This window comes from Symphalangus syndactylus, chromosome 15 (genome assembly GCF_028878055.3).
Source record: "Symphalangus syndactylus isolate Jambi chromosome 15, NHGRI_mSymSyn1-v2.1_pri, whole genome shotgun sequence".
In the NCBI taxonomy this organism is placed as follows: Eukaryota; Metazoa; Chordata; class Mammalia; order Primates; family Hylobatidae; genus Symphalangus; species Symphalangus syndactylus.
The window spans coordinates 18,912,156-18,932,928 of record NC_072437.2 but is presented as its reverse complement, the minus strand read 5'-3'; the positions used below and the strand labels follow the sequence as shown (position 1 = coordinate 18,932,928).

At 35.2% G+C, this 20,773-nt stretch overlaps 1 protein-coding gene across 7 annotated transcripts in view; it reads right to left on the bottom strand.

Moving 5' to 3' along the window:
• Positions 1-20,773, bottom strand: part of NALCN (sodium leak channel, non-selective) — a 376,903-nt gene that overhangs the window by 337,953 nt on the left and 18,177 nt on the right. For all 7 annotated transcript variants that reach the window (XM_055245146.2, XM_055245148.2, XM_055245150.2 and 4 more), the window contains exons 3-4: positions 17,730-17,912; positions 1,308-1,391 (exon numbers count right to left, since the gene is read on the bottom strand). In XM_055245146.2, the coding sequence (XP_055101121.1) occupies positions 1,308-1,391; positions 17,730-17,912 (267 nt within the window). The remainder of the gene's footprint in view (positions 1-1,307; positions 1,392-17,729; positions 17,913-20,773) is intronic.

Genomic DNA, 20,773 nt, shown 5'->3' with positions numbered 1-20,773 from the left:
AGAACAACATTAATGTTCATTTCCTGTCACATTCATTAAGACAGTTTTTAGTGACAAGAAGTGCCAACTTAGAATATAAAGTAAGTATGCTGTCTTTCTTTTAATAATGTTCTTTGGTGGAGGCTTTTGAATGTCTAGAAAATAAAGTAATAGAGAAAGGGTTAAAAACATTAAAAAAGAATTGCACTATTTACTAACAGAGGCAAAATAATAATTCGAAATGTTTGTCAATCACACAATAGTTATTAAATGGAAAAGAACACATTAATGTGAGGAACGATTCAACCTGAGAAAGCTGATTAAAAAAATATATGAGTGATGAAATTAAATTGTGGGAGAGGTGAACTTTATAAAAATAAGAAAGGAAAGCTTATCAACAAACACTGTGATGAGGTGGCAGAATGGGCTGTGAAGTTTTGAATTCTGAATTTTTAAATAAACAATAAATGAATGAACTCTAGAGACCTGTACAACATTGTACCTATAGTTAACAATAATTTCTTGTACAATTAAAACTCATTAAAACAGTAGATCTCATGTTAGGCGTTCTTACCACAATCAAATCAAAACAGATCAAATCAAATCAATAGAATATAGTAACTTTAGCTGAATTAAAAGGCAAAATCATGTCTGAATGAATGCACGGAAATTAATTCTACTTATTTTCCAATCAAATCTCTCCTGTAAGCCTTTTTAATGTACATTCCCCATCACTTACAGTAAAGCATTTAATATTTGCAATACAGTATTTTATGTTGGCTAATACCTATCCAAATATGGGAAGACGAGACTTTAAATTTTTAAGTTCAATGTTTTATTTACAAACACAGAAATATTACTCCACATTGTTGCCTTCATTTCAGGGAATATATTTTATATCCGATTAACAGCTAATAATTTTCTATAGTATTGATTTTCGTTTCTGACTGAGAAATAATTCACAAATGTAACTGAAAATAATTAAGATATTACAGCTATTGACTTTTCTAACAATAAAATGTTTGAGGTGATATAAAATTGCTAATTATGCAGATTTGATCATTGCACCTTGTATACATCAAGTATCACTCAGTCTCCCATAAATACATACAAGTATTACGTATCAATTAAAATTAATTTTTCAAATTTCAAATATGTCAGAGTAAAGAGATTAATCACATCTGTTAAAATAAAAATAAAATAAAATGTAGGCAATTACACAATCACATTTGATATATATTTTGTAATATTTCAATTTATACTTTTAATGCAAAATAATTCCCATTTTGGAGAATACCCCCTTGTAATTTAAAAAAATATTTAATTACCTGTAGCACCAAAGAAACCCAAAGGCAAAAGACCATAAATCCATCAAAAACACACCAGCGATCTTTCACATACGAACTATCCCCCTAAAAATAAATTTTATATGGCATTATTAGGCAAAGCAAATATTTTAAAGAACAATCTGTGGAGGAAAATGTCAAATATTATTTCAATAAAGGCTATCTACAATTTTTGTATCATAATAGAACAGACTTTCACAAGGAATAAGTTTAGCATTTTAAGTAGCATTACTTATAAGAAAAATAATTTATAAAAGACAAGCAACTTTGCAGGTAAAATATTTAATTCATGGAAAGGGAAAATATCACTAATTTTTTTTCTCAGCCACACAAATTCTAATACTTAAAGAACCAGAAGCCATTCTTCCAAATACGCTATGTAGGTCCTAAGCCAGCTCCCTGCCTACAAGAACCAAGAGCACATAGTGGTCAACAGGAAGGTCTTTAAAACTGCTAGGTTTAGCACCGTTAGTAGGAAAATTAACAAGGCATTCACTTCAAGCTGATTAAAAAGTGAAGAAGAAAAAAAGCTCATCATCACTGGTCATTAGAGAAATGCAAATCAAAACCACAATGAGATACCATCTCACGCCAGTTTAATGGCGATCATTAAAAAGTCAGGAAACAACAGATGCTGGAGAGGATGTGGAGAACTAGGAACACTTTTACACTGTTGGTGGGAGTGTAAATTAGTTCAGCCATTGTGAAAGACAGTGTGGCGATTCGTCAAGGATCTAGAACCAGAAATACCATTTGACCTAGCAATCCCATTACTGGATATATACCCAAAGGATTATAAATCATTCTACTATAAGGACACATGCACACGTATGTTTATTGCAGCACTATTCACAATAGCAAAGACTTGGAATCAATCCAAATGCCCATCAATGATAGACTGGATAAAGAAAATGTGGCCCAATATACTATGGAATACTACGCAGCCATAAAAAAGCTTGAGTTCATGTTTCTTGAAGGGACATGGATGAAGCTGGAAACCGTCATTCTCAGCAAACTAACACAGGAACAGAAAACCAAACACCGCATGTTCTCACTCATAAGTGCGAGTTGAACAATGAGAACATATGGACACAGGAAGGGGAACATCACACACTGGGACCCGTCAGGGGCTGGGGGGCTAGCGGAGGGATAGCATTAGGAGAAACACCTAATGTAGATGACAGGTTGATGGTGCAGCAAACCACCATGGCACGTGTATACCTATGTAATAAAACTGCACGTTCTGCAAATTTTTTATAATAATAAAAAAAGACCTAACTATCCTAAATATATATGCACTTTACACAGGAACACTCGAATTTATAAAGCAAGTTCTTGGAGATGTTCAAAGAGACTTACAGTTCTGCATAATAATAATGGGAGATTTCAACACCTCAACAATATTGGATCATTAAGGCAAAAACCCCCAAAGGTCAAATGGACCCGACAGACATCTACAGAACTTTCCACTGTATATATGTGGATGTATATACACACATATATATACGTTCGTTCTCATTGTCACATAGCACATATTCTAAAATCAACACTTAATCAGACATAAAACACCTCTCAGAAAATGCAAAATAACTGAAATCAAAACAACCATTCTCTTGGACCACAGTGCAATAAAAATAGAATTCAAGACTAATAAAAAAAAGTGAAGAAGAAACTTGTCTTAATTTGCAAGGAAAACACATGTTGACTTTAATTTTAATTGGGATTGTATATGTAAAAGAAAGATAAAGATGTACCACTTTCATTTTTTAATAGGGTATCTATTCTGACATTAGAATGCTTTAATAACATGGGAATTTAAAAAATGCCTTTGGAATAACAAAACAGAAAACTTCATGAGGTTAAAAATTAGAAACTTTAAGTAGAAAAGGCTTTGCTTTTTTAGGACTATCCCATTAAATCATCAATTCTGTAGTCATTCATGTAAGTCAATTCTGAATTCAGTCACATACATCATTACCTCCTCTGATTAAACCTGCTAGGGAAATGAAACTAGAAATAAAATGTCAAGATTTCAAATCAAATGATAAAACATGTTGCAGGATATTGACATAAGCCTCTACCTTTAGTAACAAATAGGTATCCAAGTATCTCCTGGAGAGGTTTCTGGAAATAGTTTGTGGTGTATGCAAAACTAACACTACGATAAAACACTTAATGGAAGTTATCTGACCCAAAAATGAAGTATAAACTCAACTTAATGAACACTGAGTAAGTGCCTGTTTTACATTTGAAGATATATAATGCCTAGCTAACACACACACACACACACACACACACACAACCACCATCACCACCACCAGCAACAACCAAAAGAACAACAATCTTGTAGAAAAACATACGTGAACACACCCAGCTAATATATAAGGCAAAATAACTTAAAGCTATAAACATGGTGGGAAAGATGGTAAGATTAATTCTGTGGGGAGTTTAGAGAAACCGATGTTAATTCCCAAATGAATGGACAAATAATGTTTTCAGGGGCAAGATAATCAACCAAACTTGGTGACTCCTGGGTTTGGGAAGACTCACAAAAGAGATATGAAAGCAAACTCTGAAGCTTGGCTCTGGGTGACAAGAAGGACAATGGCCCTATTAAATTATGTGATGATCATCATATGAAGATTTATACCCAAGGAAGAGAAAAACTGCATCTTAGGATGCTACCGATGCTACTGGTGTTTATGTGCTACACATAAACACATCGCAAAGGTTAAATATATAACAAATAATTTAAGGATTTTTATAGTCATCTTCAACTTTTTTTATAGTTGCATTTTTTAATAGTTGTGTTAAAGATCTCACAGAGGATCTTTAACTATAAGCATCATACTTGCCTCATATATTGCAGTTGAAAATGTAAATTAATTATAATCTAAATACAGATAATATAGTCAATATAAAATTGACTTTTTCTGAGCCTAAATTTGATTAACACCCAAGAAGATAATAGAATAGGAATTATTTAAAGTTGTGCCCTTCATTCCTTCCTTCCTCCCTCCCTCCCTCCCTTCCTTCTTTCCCTCAGCTCATAAGCATCCCTTTAATCTAGGCAGTGTTCAAGAACTAGGGATACAAGGGTGAACAAAACAAACGCTTCTGTCTTTATGCAATTTACATTCTGAACGAAATAAAATATAAAATATTCATTGTGTTATATGTCGACAAGTGTCATGAAGAAAAATAAAAGTGTACATTTTCAAATGGACTTTTATTAAATGAACAAATGTTTTTTACTTGCGTGTTAGGGAAAAAGAAAAAGAAAATTACCACTTCATCTTTATTTTAACAACTAGGCAAAGTTGTCACTTGTTTTTAAAAATGCAAAGAATTGGCCAGGCGCGGTGGCTCACGCCTGTAATCCTAGCACTTTGGGAGGCCGAGGCGGGCGGATCACGAGGTCAGGAGATCGAGACCATCCTGGCTAACACGGTGAAACCCCGTCTCTACTAAAAATACAAAAAATTAGCCGGGCGAGGTGGCGGGCGCCTGTAGTCCCAGCTACTCGGGAGGCTGAGGCAGGAGAATGGCGTGAACCCCACGGGGCGGAGCCTGCAGTGAGCCGAGATCACGGCATTGCACTCCAGCCTGGGCGACAGAGAGACTCGGTCTCAAAAAAAAAAAAAAAAAAAAAGCAAAGAATTCCGAAAACGAAAACTGAAATTTTATGGGACTCAGCAGAGAACTATGTTAAAATTGGAGCAATGAATGAGTACATATTAGGCAGGAAAAGAGTAATTATAGATCGTTGAGTACACGGGCACCCAAATAGGATGAATTTATATTGCACTTTTTCAAATATTGCACTTTTTCAAAAAAGTATTACTATTTTATTTCATTTTTGTCATTAACAATGTTATATGTACTAGCACTACAATTACCCTCTTTTTAATTGCTCATAATTTGCTTTAAAAATGAATTAAACTCGGTGGAACACAGAATGAGAGCTCACCATTATACTGAGGTACATTTACAATGTTAACAAATGAGGCTAAACAGTGATATTTCCCTTTGTGTTGTGGGGAGGGGGGCGGGCAAGTGAGTGGCCAGGAGCCAAAGGTGGAGGAGAGACATGCTTTTCACAATGTATTCTGATGTGTTTTTGGATCAATGCTTACATGTTAAATTTTTAAAAATAGCTTTTCAATTTTTTTTAAGTTGGACATTTTAGCTTTAACAAAATCACTTCTCCAGTTGGCAAAAATAAATTTAAATTTAAAAATTGGGGCCTCACCAGTTCAGAATGAAAAGCTATCAATAACAGATGTGACTGAATTTTTGTTTCTGATTTGTTTGCTAAGGAAATTAATGTTGTAAAACTGGCCCACACTACATTTCAAACTATATAAAATAATGAATTATTTTAATCATTTTAGAAGCACCAGTGGTGATCAGAAATTAGAAGCATACGAACATCTTAATTTCAAACGACCTCGGTTATAAAAACTGGCTTAGCAAAAATTCTGCTATGTAATATAGAAAACTTTCTTTTCCATAGGAAACAAAACTTAATTGTTTTGTTTGGAATGTCTTCTGCCTCGGACTTTTCAGAAACATATAGTTGCATTCAGGCGTCACCAACAAACTCAGCACATGCTAGATGGTATGCAGTGGTCAATCAAAATTGACCTCTTTTTATTTTCCCAGTAAAGTATGGAAATACTCCTCTGGGCATAAGTTTCATGTATTATTTTCTGGCTCATGTTTCCAAGAGTCATTCAATATTCATAAACGTCTCTTATAAGCAGAGTTATGACCCAAGATACAAAGACCAGCAACCCTCAGCATTTTTCCATTTGTAAAAAATCTTTGGCTTTTTAATGTTCATTGTTTTTCATGCTGTCCATCTTCCTGAAAAATTCTGCCAAGTCTGTGCCAACCTTTCCTTCCAGAGTGATCTGACTACAGCCTCCTCTGATCACCTTAACTCAGGTGTCACGGAACAACTGACAACTCAGCTCGTGTATATAAATAATGTGCATCTATGTTACTCGCAGAATACGCCTTTGTAATCCATATTGGTTATTTCATGAATTTATATTCGGTCTCTCCAACTTATTGGATCTGATGGTGAAGTTTGAGTTTCCTACTTAAATCTTCTCTGAATGTATTCTCTGGAGTTATATTAGAAAAAAAAAGAAGTCTATCTCTCATGGTAAATGTTTGAGTGTGTTCTGAAGATGAGTAACACCCTGAGACTTTAAGTTGGATAATTTAAGCTTGTGTTTGCAGCACCCAGTACAGTGGGTGACATATAGCAGATATTAAATGAATGATGAGATAGGCACATGAACCATGTCTTAGATACAGTGTATACAGCAAGATGTCAGTTAATATACAATGTATACAGCAAGATGTCAGTTAATATTTCTTAATGAATGCATCCATCCATCCATCTATTCACTGAAATTATTTGTATGCTTCTAAAAAGAAATTATTCCTTTCTGGCTCCTTTGTAACCATGAAAGATCACAGATGAGATTATGAGATGAGTTATGGATACTTCCTGGATTAGCATAGCTTGCATAAGCAGAACGAAACATGCATGCGAATACAGTTACAGTTTACATATTTTATACATTAGCATGATTGTAAATACAATTGAATTGGTAGGAATTAAAATTACTATCATATTAATCATTGTCAATAATTGCTAAGGCACAATAAGTTGATAATACTTTTAAATAAGTAGAACACAGACCTTGAAATCTGACACTTTGGAATACAATCTTGGATTATGTTTTGTATCTGGCACATTTATCAAATTATCGTCAGAAGCCCTAGCCATAGTAGTCAAAGTTGCTTTGATTCCATTTATAAGCATGGCCAGATCCTTTAAAATTCTACTGTATTGAGGCTCAAGTTATAATATTTGCAACCCGCTTCTAAAATATGCAACCAGAAGCTAACACATATGAATGCCCAGTGGTACTCAAGATATTTTAACACCTTAAATATGAAAAAATGTTTTAATTTGTTTGTTCCATCAACAAGAAATGGAGGGCAGAGAGTGCTTGAGCTATGGGCAAAAATCAGCACTTTGGTGGCTGAGGAGATGAGTGCTTCAAGAGCTGTATATGTCAATTTTTATAATGGTAAACACTTGAAGACTGCCAATCAATGATAAGGTATAAGAAAGTAACAACATATCATGCAAGTATTTAACAAGCAGAAAAAGGAAACACATTTATAGGGATATATTTTGCAGTGACAAAATGATATGCACTGGTACAGTTTCATGAGAACAGGATTTATTGTCCCAAGTTTCCAGGGCCCGTCTGTCACTATGTCTTAGCATCATTATATATTACTTCAACAGTGCTTAAAGCATGCATGCTACTTTTACTTGTATCTATTGCCAGATGTGAAATAGACAACTGAGAATGGTCTGAAGAATTCACAGTCTGCAACACATGAAGTGCTCTGCAATAACACAGACATGTATCATCCAAATAGTTTCTTTTCACCTCTAGGGATTTGGTGAGTGAGAATGCTTCTAGCAAGAGGAATTAGGGAGGCAGAAGAAAGTTGCTGAGGAGTGGGAATTGATGGGCAAGCATCTTCAAGTTTTGGGAATATTATAAAAGATGGAAAACACTTAAAACAAATGCATTCCTCCAACAAAAATTGTTAAAGACATTTCTTGCCGGAAGGACTTTCTGCTTCAGTTTCTCTCCCCAGCTGTGCATCCAGCATGTAACCTCCGGAGTGAACTATTCAAACACAAATCAGATTGTACCACTCTCAGATGAAAATCCTCCATGCATCTTTACTGACCACAGAACAAAGTCAGAACTCCTTGCAGAGCCTGCTGGGCCCTCCATGATGCAGCCAGGTCTGGCTTCACAAACTCCTCTCCAGCTGCCTCCTGTGCACAGCCCATCTGCCACTTCTGACTACTTTGAGCTCGGCATGTACCTCGCTGTTCCACACCTTTGTGTCCCAACATATTCCTTTTCTTTCTCCCTGAGATCCCTTACTTCTATCTTACTTCCGTCACCCCTGCCACAGACCACACTTACTCATCCTTCAAGGCATCGTTTCACGTTCCTCTTTCTTCAAGACTTCTCTGATATCCCCAAGCAGACAGTTGTAGTCCTTTTCTTTTTTTATGCCTGCCTCCCCATAGCTTTTACAGACCACTATTAAAGCCCTTTCATAAAAAAAAGAAGGTCCCTGTCTATGGAGATTCTCACTGTACTAATATTTGCTATTTATATCTGCAAAAAATGTTTGCCCCAGAATCACTATGAGCCTAGAAGAACCACCATAATGAATTTGCGTATGTGCCAATGGAGACATTAAAGTTGCCAATGGATTCTGCCAAAGGTATAGTGTGTAATGCAGGTGTATCTCTGTTGTTCACCTTTTGGGCCAAATCTTGTACCAGCACTGTTTACCTACTTAATTATTTAACGCTAGTGCATTGATACCTTCCTCTTTCCTACCTTTCCCCTGAAGGTTAGCCTTTCAAAAGATCCAAAAATTGAGTTTACCAACCCAGGCCTATTGTATCATATTTCATCAATTCTAAAACACACCCTACCCTGCTCCAACACAGTTGCACAATTCTGGATTCAGGATGCATTTTCTAATTGATGTATCAATTACAATCTTACATCTTACAGCCAAAGTATAATTAGAAGCCTTTATTATTTCTTAGAGACCCGTGAATCTGTGAAGTGATGCCATTTTTTTTTACTACTGATGATAATCAACAATTCAATAAAATATGGTGGATAGTACTTTAATGTATTTTTTAAATTTACTTAATAACAGAAAGTTCCTGTTATTGTTGGGCACATATAAAACATCCACTATGGTTTGATTAGTGCAAATAATTGGGTAAAGGATGTTTTAAATGCTTTCTATTTTGCAGAAATATGCAGGTTGACTTGTATGGGTATTAGATGGTGAGGCAGTGATATTTGGAGAAATCGTTCAGAGCTCCCCTAATACATTATTAGTTTTCCCATATAAATTAATGAAATAGAAGTGCCTATTTTCTGAAAATATGCTATCCAGCATGTTTTCAGAAATATATTGGATGTTGAAAATGAAGAGTGCCTGCATGTGCTAAGTCTGTTGCACAAAGTGAACCAGGCTTTCTCTGAGGACAGGGGCTCTCCTTGGCTTTGTCTGTTTCCCTTCTCTAAGGGCAGAGATGGGCTCATCGTAAGTGTTCAATAAATGGTTGCTGGATGATTAAAGGAAAACTTGGAAACTGTACTTGGGTTTAAGAATATAAATCCTTCTTTTATTACATTTATATCTTAAATATCTTAAACATTTTCATATCTTACATATTTTATATTTATATTTATACAGATTTTAATATATCTGGCAAATTACTAGGTCAATAAAATTAGTAGGCAATGCTAGGAAGCCACAGCTTTGACATGTTTGTTTTGAAAAAATAAAGTTTCTGGGTTTAGTTTGTTGTGCATAATTTTATAAACTAGGTACCATTGGATAACACTACTTTAATGATTAGGTATGACTCTTAGGTATACCATAACATTGCCAAAATTGGCTAGGTATAATTTTAAAGAATTTTGCATGACAGCTGGGCAAAAATACATTGGTTTGCTTCTACAAATATTTTCTTATGGACTAACATAGTTTTATGCATGGAAAAGACTCTTTAAAAAATAACAGGTTAGCATTTCCCAAATTACTGGCATATGTGTACATCAACTCACACACACTTTTCCACTCAGAACACGTGGCTAACAGGTACTGCTCACTCAATAACTAAATTTGACTATTCCTTAGAAATATTTTAGTTGGAAATCAGTGAATATTAAATATTTCATATTTGCACAACTCTGTTCCAAACAATGTGAAAACTTACTACGAAAAGTGTAACCTGAAGATTAAAATAGAACATGTATATTCATAACGTTCCTATTTATGTATGAAAAAATACAAGCTAAAACGTTAGTGAGAAAATGCAGCACATATTTGCAAATTACTCTGGGTGAAGAGACTAAAGAATTGAGAGATAACTGCAGTGCTATTGGCAAATGTATTAAGTTAGAAAAAGTATGAAAAATGATGAGGTTTTCAGCGGACAGGTGCTTAACAAAAGTTTTAAAAATTATGGTAGAGTTGAAGAAAGCACAGTAACTCAAACTTGAGTAATATAAGAGAGAGGTCCCCTGAAAGGTATCACAGAGCTTCGATGTGACAGTGTGTTTTTATTATGATGTAACTTAAATACCTACGATATGTACAAATTTCTCATGTAAGTGTAAAAGCAAAACAAATTTACAAATACAAAAAATGCAAAGCTAATAAAATGTAAATTAGGAACATACATTCAATGTGACAAAGGACATTTGCTAAAATAAAGTCTTATTAAAAGTTTAAGTTTTGAATATAAGAACGTAATATCAAGCCCAATATATTCTTTGAGCTGTATCTGTTATGACATGCATGTTTGAAGAAGTCTGTAGTACAAAAACAATAAAACTGTGGCTTAGATTTAATATAATGAAAATGACAGTACTTACTGATATAATTATTACCCTCTAACAATAATAGAGGCCATGATGGTAAAAATTCAGTGATTTGATACATTTAAAGCTTGGTTCAGGATAAACAGATTTCATATTTAACTATATTTAACTAAAACGTTAGCTAGCATTTAAACATAGAATACCAGTTTTACTGAGCTATGAAGTTGAGCTGACTACTTCAAGATAATGTTAACAGTGCAATATTACTAAAATTGCATTACAGTTTTATTTGATCCAATTATTTCTGAATGAAAACCAGAAAACCTTATTTGATTTTCATCTTAAATTTCACTTCTTATGGATTGAAAATAAAAATATATTTTTGGTTGTGGTAAATAGCTCATCACCCAAATGTTGATGGAAATGTGAAAATACTGGAAATGGCTAATTTACAGCATTTTGAAAACAATTTGGTCCTAAGTCATTTCTTTCTCTTTTAATTATTGCTTCAACTTCTAACATTTACATTATTAAAACTTGTGTTCTCTCACTGCTCTGTTCACTTGGAATGAGTATATAATTTATATATTAAGTATGCCTCTCTTCTTTTTATTGTTAGACTGTGACAATTAGCAGAGTGCCTACTATCATTTTAGTGATGTGAAATCCAAGTCTTTATTTAATGACTTAAAAAACCAAAAGTTTTCTTCTAGGAAAATGTCACTCATTTGTTTCATTCAAATGGAACCCTTAAGAAGTCAACACATGGCAATTTCGATCATAAAATGCTTCACCCAGAATATTCAGATCTTTCCATGCATGGGCAAAGGTTGCCATGGCCCTGATAACCACTACACACAAGTGACAGGGCCATTCATGGCCCTCTAGTGAAACACAGAATGTGAGCTAGGGCTGGGCAACGTCCAGGGGAGTACTGTGAATAACAGAGACGTTAGCATTCTCCCAAGACCAACTTTCTCCCAAGATGGCCTCCTGAGACAGGTTCCTGTTTTCTGAACCTATGCTTTTCTGAACCTATGCTTATCTAAACCTAGTGCTTATAAAAACTAGCCTAGCCACACTGTGGAAGATACAGACAATTTTGGAATCATCCTGAAATCTGTTCATTGAAGCTATGGAGGATGCCCACCTCTTCCATAAACCAGTAGATTTCCATAACCCCAAAATCACTAATAAATAGGTGTGGAATGCTGAGCAGGTATCTCAGAAGGTGAACCTTAAAATAAATGGCAAAATTTGTAGAAATGTAAACCGGCAGGCTGCAAGTTGCAGGTTAATGTAAAACAAAGGAACAAAACACAAACGACTACCAATGTCCCCAAGGGACTGCAGAAAGATCAGAGGCAATGGAATATTAGAAACTCCAAAGGACACCCAACAAAAACCCTTTCCAGACCACAGCCCCATGTTTAGAACGGAAATTGAGTAGGGCAGGGATACTGGGGTCAGTGGGTAAGAAATATTCGATAATTGGGCCAGCAGTCCAGAGGAAGCAGAGCTCAGAACGTGGCGGTCGGTACACAGAAAAGCTCCATGTTTACCCATCAGGATAGCAACAGTGGAGGGACCCCTCGTACTGACAATATGTGGAGGCGACTCTACCCAATGTGCAGGAAAATCTCCCATTTCATGTGAACAAGAAGGACAACCAAACAAAGGGATCATGATGAAGCCCTTGTAAAAACATTACAGAATAAGATGAATGGAAGAATACATAGGACGGGCGCGGTGGCTCCCGCCTGGAATCCCAGCACTTTGGTAGGCCAAGGCAGGCGGATCACCTGAGGTCAGGAGTTTGAGACTGGCCTGACCAACGTGGTGAAACCCCATCTCTACTAAAAATACAAAAATTAGCCGGGTGTGGTGGCGCATGCCTGTAATCTCAGCTACTCAGGAGGCTGAGGCAGGAGAATTGCTTGAACCCAGAAGGTGGAGGTTACAGTGAGCCAAGATTGCATCACCACACTCCGGCCTGGGTGACAGAGTGAGGCTCTGTCTCAAAAAATAATAAAAATAAAAATAAAATAATACATAAACATATAAACAGAAAATAAACATTCAAAGCAGATGAAGACTATAATAGGACAACATAACCAAAAGAAATTTAAACAAATAGAAGCTCCAAAAGTATCACAAAACTAGAAATAAGAAAAATCAGAAATGATGTCCAAATGACAGGAGACTGAAAAGAAAAAAAACAAAAACTGTTCAGGAAATGATGAAAAAGGAATGAAAACAGCATTTGAGAAAGAGGAGTGAAATACAGGGGACAGAGGACTGAGGGGACAGCATGCGGAGTGAAGCAAGGGAAAGAGAATGTAGAAAACATAAAAACAGAAGGAAACACATGGAAAGAAAACAAAGGAAAGGAAAGACCAAAACATAGATCATGGTGTAATTAGAATACAAAATGAATCCTGAAAACAATGAAATAAAATAAATATCACATGATGAAACTAGGAAAATATATTCATAAGTATCAACGAAAAGATAACATACATTCTCATAGAGCTACTGACTTTAACAATAAAGGGAAAGTCTCTTTCCATATTCAGGAGAAAAGATCAAGCCACTTAGAGGGAAAAACAAAACATTCTCAGCAGTAACATTTTATGCTGCTGGTTAACATTATCCTTGTGGTTAACATTTTAACCACAAGACAAGGAAGCAGCAGATTTGAGTCTCAAGAAATGAAAATGTGAGACAAACACCTTCGAAAAGTTAGAAACAGACCAACAAAGTAAACCAAATAAAGCAAAGAAAGAAACTAATAAATATAAAACAAAAATTAATTAAGTTAATTAATTAAGCTGATTCTTTAAAAAAAAAAAATCAACAAAATGAGCAAACCAATTGGCTAACCTAAAACAAAATGGAACAAAACAAACAAAAGTACTACTAGCCAACCTAACAACAACCAAACGCTAACCGAAATAACAAAAAAATACAAAATTAGGAGAAAACCAAACAGAGGAAAGAAAAGCTATTTACACAAATCTATGTTACCAAATAATTAAACAAAATAAATAGGGGATAATTTCCTAAGAAACTATACTTCACCAAATAAACCCCAATAGACCAAGCAAGTCTAAAACAGACAATTTTGACTGAACACTGTGACTCATGCCTGTAATCCCAGCACTTTGGGAGGCCGAGCTGGGAGGATCACTTGAGTCCAGGAGTTGGAGACCAGCCTGGGCAACACAGCAAGACCCTGTCTCTGAAAAAAGTTTTAAAAATCAGCCACACAAGGTGGCACACACCTGTAGTCCCAGCTACATGGCAAGATGAGGTGGGCGATCTCCTGATCCCAAGAGTTGGAGGTTGCAGTGAGCTATGATCACACCACTGCACTCCAGCCTGGGCAACAGAGCAAGATCTTGTCTCTACTAAAAAATGAAGATATAGGCCTGCCACAGTGGCTCACACCTGTAACCCCAGCACTTTGGGAAGCCAAGGCAGGTGGATCACAAGGTCAGGAGATTGAGACCATCCTGGCCAACACAGTTAAACTGCATCTCTACTAAAAACACAAAAAGTTAGCTGGCGAGGTGGCACACGCTTGTAGTCCCAGCTAGTCGGGAGGCTGAGGCAGGAGAATCCCTTGAACCTGGGGGGCAGAGGTTGCAGTGAGCCAAAATTGCACCACTGCACTCCAGCCTGGGCGACAAGAGTGAGACTCCATCTCAAAAAAACAAAAACAAAAACAAACAAAACAAAAAACAAAAAAACATAAAATAAAACTAAAACTAAAACAGATTTATCTGATTTCCGTAGAAGAAATGGGAAATACTGCAACGGAACACCCACAAAAAAGCAACAGGACCAGATGATTTCACAGGGAATTGACACCAAACTTTTAAAGTGAAAACAATTCTGAGAGTGCTCAGACTATTTTATAGTGTGCATACATGCCTGTCACCCACACACATGAAAAATCTAAATCAAAACTGACAAAGATTAGACCAAATTTAAAATAAGGAAAATAATAACATATATAACAAAACAGCACATTAAAATAGAATAAAAATGTATGTTGACCCAATAGGGATTTTTCATTATAGGAATGGAAGGATAATTCAATATTTAAAAATCTCTTCTATTATAAGCACTAAGGAAAAAATAATAATTTGACAAATTAAAAATAATCATTTGACAAATTAAAAAGCTAGTCGTGATACAACTCTCAAAATGTGAAATTAATGTTTATTCACTTCATCTGATAACGTATACATACTTCAAATCCCAATTTTTCAAACTAGTTAATGAAGAAACACTAGAGATGTTCTAGATAAACCAAAAATGAAACAAAACAAAAATGTTCACTACCTGTACTAGTATTTAAAATTTTACCGGCAGGGTTAGTCAACTCATTTATTTTACTTTTAAGTAAGTAAAAGCAACTGGGGCATAAAAATTACGAAGAAAAAGACAAATCTTTCTTTATTTGAATATGATATGATGATATGGAAGCATCAAAGGAATTAGCGGGAAAACTATTACGACTAACGCAAGAATCTAGAACATTTAGTAAAGTAGCAGAATATAATATTAATGTATAGAAACCAACAGCCTTCATTTAAAAGAACAAGTTAGAATACGTAATAGAAGATAAGACCTCATACACATAAAAAATGATTAAATAAAATACCAAAGCATAAATATAACCAAGAATGTGCAAAATCTATACGAGGAAACCTACAAAACACTCCCGTATGGTATAAAATGCAGAGAATGGAAAGTTGGTCCATGATTTGGATAAGAATTGTGTATGGTACAAATAACCACGAAAAAAGCCAATGACAATGGCAAACTGGGAAAAACAATTGCAACTTATACCACAAAGGGCTGATACTTCTAACACACACAGAGTGGCCAAAATTGAATGAAAAAAATAGTAACTTAAAAATGGCTCTTGATACATAAAATCCCGTTTAATCTCACTCTCAAAAGGGAAATGCAAATTAAAACTACAGTGGATTACTGTTTCCCACCCTTCAGACTGGCAAATATCCAGAAGTCTGACATTTTTTGCGGTGACTATGTGGGAAAGAAGCACCTGTGCGCATTGCTGGTCAAAATACAAAGCAGTTCAGAGGACATGGAGTACACAGAAACTATTAAAGGGCACCATCTGGAAGCAATCAGTCAAATCTCAAATGTAGAATCTTCCACAAGAAAAAAGACGCATGTCTTCCAATGGATCAACGACATATAAAAAATTTTTGCATGATGTGAAAAGCTGAAACTTAACGGACTTACAGAGACTTAAAGGAGACTTAAGAAACATAAGTGGGAGGCCGAGGTGGGCAGATCACCTGAGGTCGGGACTTCGAGACCAACATGGAGAAGCCCCATCTCTACTGAAAATACAAAATTAGCCTGGCGTGGTGGCTCATGCCTGTAATCCCAGCTACTTGGGAGGCTGAGGCAGGAGAATCGCTTGAATGCAGGAGGCAGAGGTTGCCGTGAGCTGAGATTGTGCCATTGCACTCCAGCCTGGGCAACAAGAGCGAACCTCCATCCCAAAAACAAAAACAACAACAACAATCAAATATACTATGTAAACCTTGCCTGAGTCTTGGTTTGAAGAAACCAACTATAAAAAAAATTTGTGACAATTCAGGAAATATGAACATGGGTTGAGTATTAGCCTACATTAAGGAATTATTGCTAAGTCTTGTTACAAATATTTTATCATATATAAAATATTGTTATATTTGATAATGGTATGGAGGCTATAAAAAAAGAAAATTTTATCAGTCACCAATACAAAAGGAGTTATTTCTGAAATGACTTGGTTTCTCAGATTTGCTTTAAAATGAAACAGAATTGGCTAAATATTGGTAATTGTTGATATTTAGTTACAGGGATTCACATTATAACTGTAATATACTTTGGGGTAAATTTTTTAAAGTCCACAATAAAAGGTTAAACAAGAACCTACTAATAATGCATTGTCTGTGATCTCTGTCTTTCAAGGATGGCCCACAATGAATTATGTATAAAAGGGAAGCAATGAAATTGACCAATAATTATGTGTTATACATTGTCTCGGTAGATTCTCAAAATCCTTGTACAAAATAAAACACTTTCCCACCAAAATTAACTAACTTGAGATGCTGATACAACCAGTAAGTGAAAGAACTAGGATCTGAGTTGTCCGTCATTTGTCAGACCCTAAAATCTGCACTGCTATTACTGTTTCCCCAAATACTACAATTTAAATACTCTAGGGACAGCATCATCTACATATGTTTAACCTATGTAAAGATTAGTGCTATGGAAGGAAAAGATATCCAGTGACAGAAGTTTTCTTCCTTTTCTTTCCCTTTCTTTTCCCTTTTAAAACATTTTATATTTATTTTGTTTCCAATTGGTACTAATTTCACACGACACATTATTTTCCTTTTGGTCCCAGACATTTTTTCCATCTCATGTCCTTTTTTTTTATCCTTTTGTATCTTCAAAGCACATCAAGTAAATGACATCGTGCTGCAATAATATCATGCTCTAACTCTATCATGTGACTCTGATTCTGCACTCCCTAAGTCAACAAATAATAAGGTGCTTCTCTGGGCCAGCCCCTGTGCTGGGTTGTGGGCTCAGCCCTAAGTGGCATGAATAACCCTACTCCAGACTTGACACAGTCATTAGTCGAACCATCTTCTTCCTTCTCAGGTATTCCAGGAGTTTGTGCCTTACAAAATTTATTTAACTTTTGAAATAGTCTCATGCAACAATTTCTCCCAATCTCTGGAGTTATGCCTTTTTAAAAAGGACTTCAATATGTATAAGATAAAACGATGTTTTGTTTTACTGAAATGAACATGAAATTATGATTAAACGGATTAAGATTTCAATGCATTTAGGTTCTTAGTTTAAATGACATGGAAGTGCTCACCTTGACAATGCCCCGGATGTGCATTTTTGCGATCATCTCTGCCGTGTAGAGAAACATCAATAACGTATCCAAAGTGAAGGTCACATACTGAAGTGGAGGATAGTGCTCGAAGGTCATTGGCGTATTCATACAAACAGAAATGACGCTGATGATGGCACAGATGCGCAGCAAAGAGTGAACCCACTGCAATGATGGTCCAGAGTTACTACATGGCGCCATAACTGATATCTCAAGCTTGTATTATGAACCACACTAAGTGGAAAACATAATACTGAGGTTAAAATAGTTTACTAATATGGAGGTGAAGAAGAAGAAATCTAACATCTAAGTGCATATAATGTGCTAAAAATATTTTCACGTTTTTATATCATTTAATTCTCAAGGCATCTATTTTCCACATACACACACTAAGACAGAAAGGTGGAGGCGTTTCTGTGGTCATGCATTACAAAGACCCAAAGCCTAGACGGAACCTGATCAGGCTCCCCCAAACATCTGATAACCTCCTGGGCATCAGACTACAATATAGGAAGATTCTGGTTCAATTAAAATATGTGTTTGTAATTTAGTCACATAGGAACTTGATGTGCCATTACTTTTTTTCATTTTTGTACTATAAGTACCTAGAATTAGGGGCATACTACATTTACCATACCTTCCCTAACATCTAGCACAAGGGCCTATCATAGTAGTTAAGAAATGCTTTTTAAATGAATTGATATATAACACATCCCATATTTAGAATTTCCTTTCTATTTGTATCTTATATATAATGTCTTTGTATAAAAATACAAAGAAACTTTTAAAAAATCTGGTCTCATCCTACATTTTAAAAAAATGCATAGATTTTTCTCTTTATTTTGGAGAACATATTTTACACAAATTTAGCCCAGACATCTTTCAAAATTCCACGGAATAACTTTCTGTGCAACACTAGAGGCATGTCTGCTGTCTGAAGATTTTCTTTAACCCCAAAATAAGAAGAATTAAAGATAAGTGTGTGTTAACATGAATATATACACAAGACATACAATCACTCATACTCAATATTTTATTATGAAAACTAATATCTAGGATTAAAAAAATACTTAACTGCATCTCCATGCTAAACTCACCAGAATTAATATTACCAGTTAATCAATTAGTACACAATTCTTAAACATAATCCAAATATGTTTTTATGGACTAGCTGGGACATATATGAAATTATGAGAATTCTTTAATATAATACTCTGAAAAAAATTTCAGTTTTGTGGTAGATGGATTCTGCAGCTATATATACTAGCAAACACTCAAGATGAAAGATAGAAAAGACTGTCAGAACTTTCAGGAGACTCAGACACTTGCAGCTGAGGAGTGGGTTATAATATTTATCTGACAGTTATAATATTTACATGAAGATATTATGCTGCTAATTCCATACCACATAAGCCACTGATGATTCAGTTTACTTTAAAGGTTGGTGTATTTTTCATGCAATTTGGAAGCACTTCAATAAACATCGGTGTGTGAATTTAGCCCCATCTGGACTTTCAACATAAAGAATCTAATTATACAAAAGAGCTTCCAAATATAGGTTCTTCAACAACAAACCTGTTTTTAAAGACAGAATTTTAATGAAGAATTATTAATTTTAGTAAGTGCCTCCAAGGCCACGTCTTTTATACTACCTTCTTCATAAGTTCATAGAAAGCTCTGTAATAAGATGGACACTAAGAAAAAGTTAGGGGTGCTTCATTCTCTATTCCATTCAATTCTCTAAGCATGAATGAAGGCCTACTATGTGTCAGAATGCTGGGCATGGAGAACAAAATATGGAAGCGACACACTTCTGACTCCTGCTTTGCAGTCCAAGAAGTAAAACACCTATGAATGTATTTTTTATACATATGTATATATATAATATATATAATGTGTGTATATACACATAGCATGTTATTTGTATGTATATATTATGTGTAAATACACATACATGTAAACACATGTAGTCTAGAGGGCAGATTAGAGAAAGACAGACTGGGAAGGACAACAAAGAGTCCATGCAGATCCTGCATGTATCATGGTTAGGGGAAAGACAAGCACTGCAAGAGGCAAAAACATGTTATATTATATAACTTTATAAAACATGTTCTAGATAAGACATAATGTACATATATTATGTATATTGTCTCATGAATATAACATATACATATTACATATACATGTTATATGCATATGTACATATATGTATACATTATACATATATGTATATGCATATGCAACATGTATCTATGTTCTATACACATGACATTTATATGTGTGGGTAATATGCATATATGTTAACACATGTGTGTGTGTAATGTGTATATATGTGATATACATATAACCTGTTATATGTTTATATATGTGTATATAACATGTATATATACCTAAGACAATAGATCCATAAGTATATGTATATTATATAAATATACACATGACCTACAATGTATATAATGTAAATATACACATAATATATGATATATATAAAAATACAGTTATTTATAGATAACATTATATTTGTATACAAATATAAAACAGGCTAAGTGGAAAGAGAAGAGAGGTACATTCTGTCTGTGGCGGAAATAAGCCTTTCAGAGGAGGATGCCAGAGGTGACATCTCAGCCGGTCCTAATGGATGAGGAGGATTTGACTCATCAGAGGAACTAGGAAAAGGTCACTGGGGCCAGGAAGCAGTACGAGCAAGGGAAAGCAGTGTGAACAATCCAGAGAGCCTAGAGGAGTGGGAGGCTGCTGATGGGGCTCGAGTGGACGGTGTGCTGACACAGGAAAGGAGCAGTTGCTGGACAGGTTAGATCCTGAATGAAAAGAAGCAGGAATGTCACACTAACATATTCTACTTTGCAATGAAGGTAATAGGGATGCTTCCATGATTATAAAGCAGAAGGGTGATGTGAATAAAAATAGAAACATAGAAGGAAATGTGAGCAGGCGGGGGAAGTAATCTGGAAGGCAGATTAGAGGAAGACAGACTGGGAAGGACAGCAAAGAGTCCAAGCAGATCC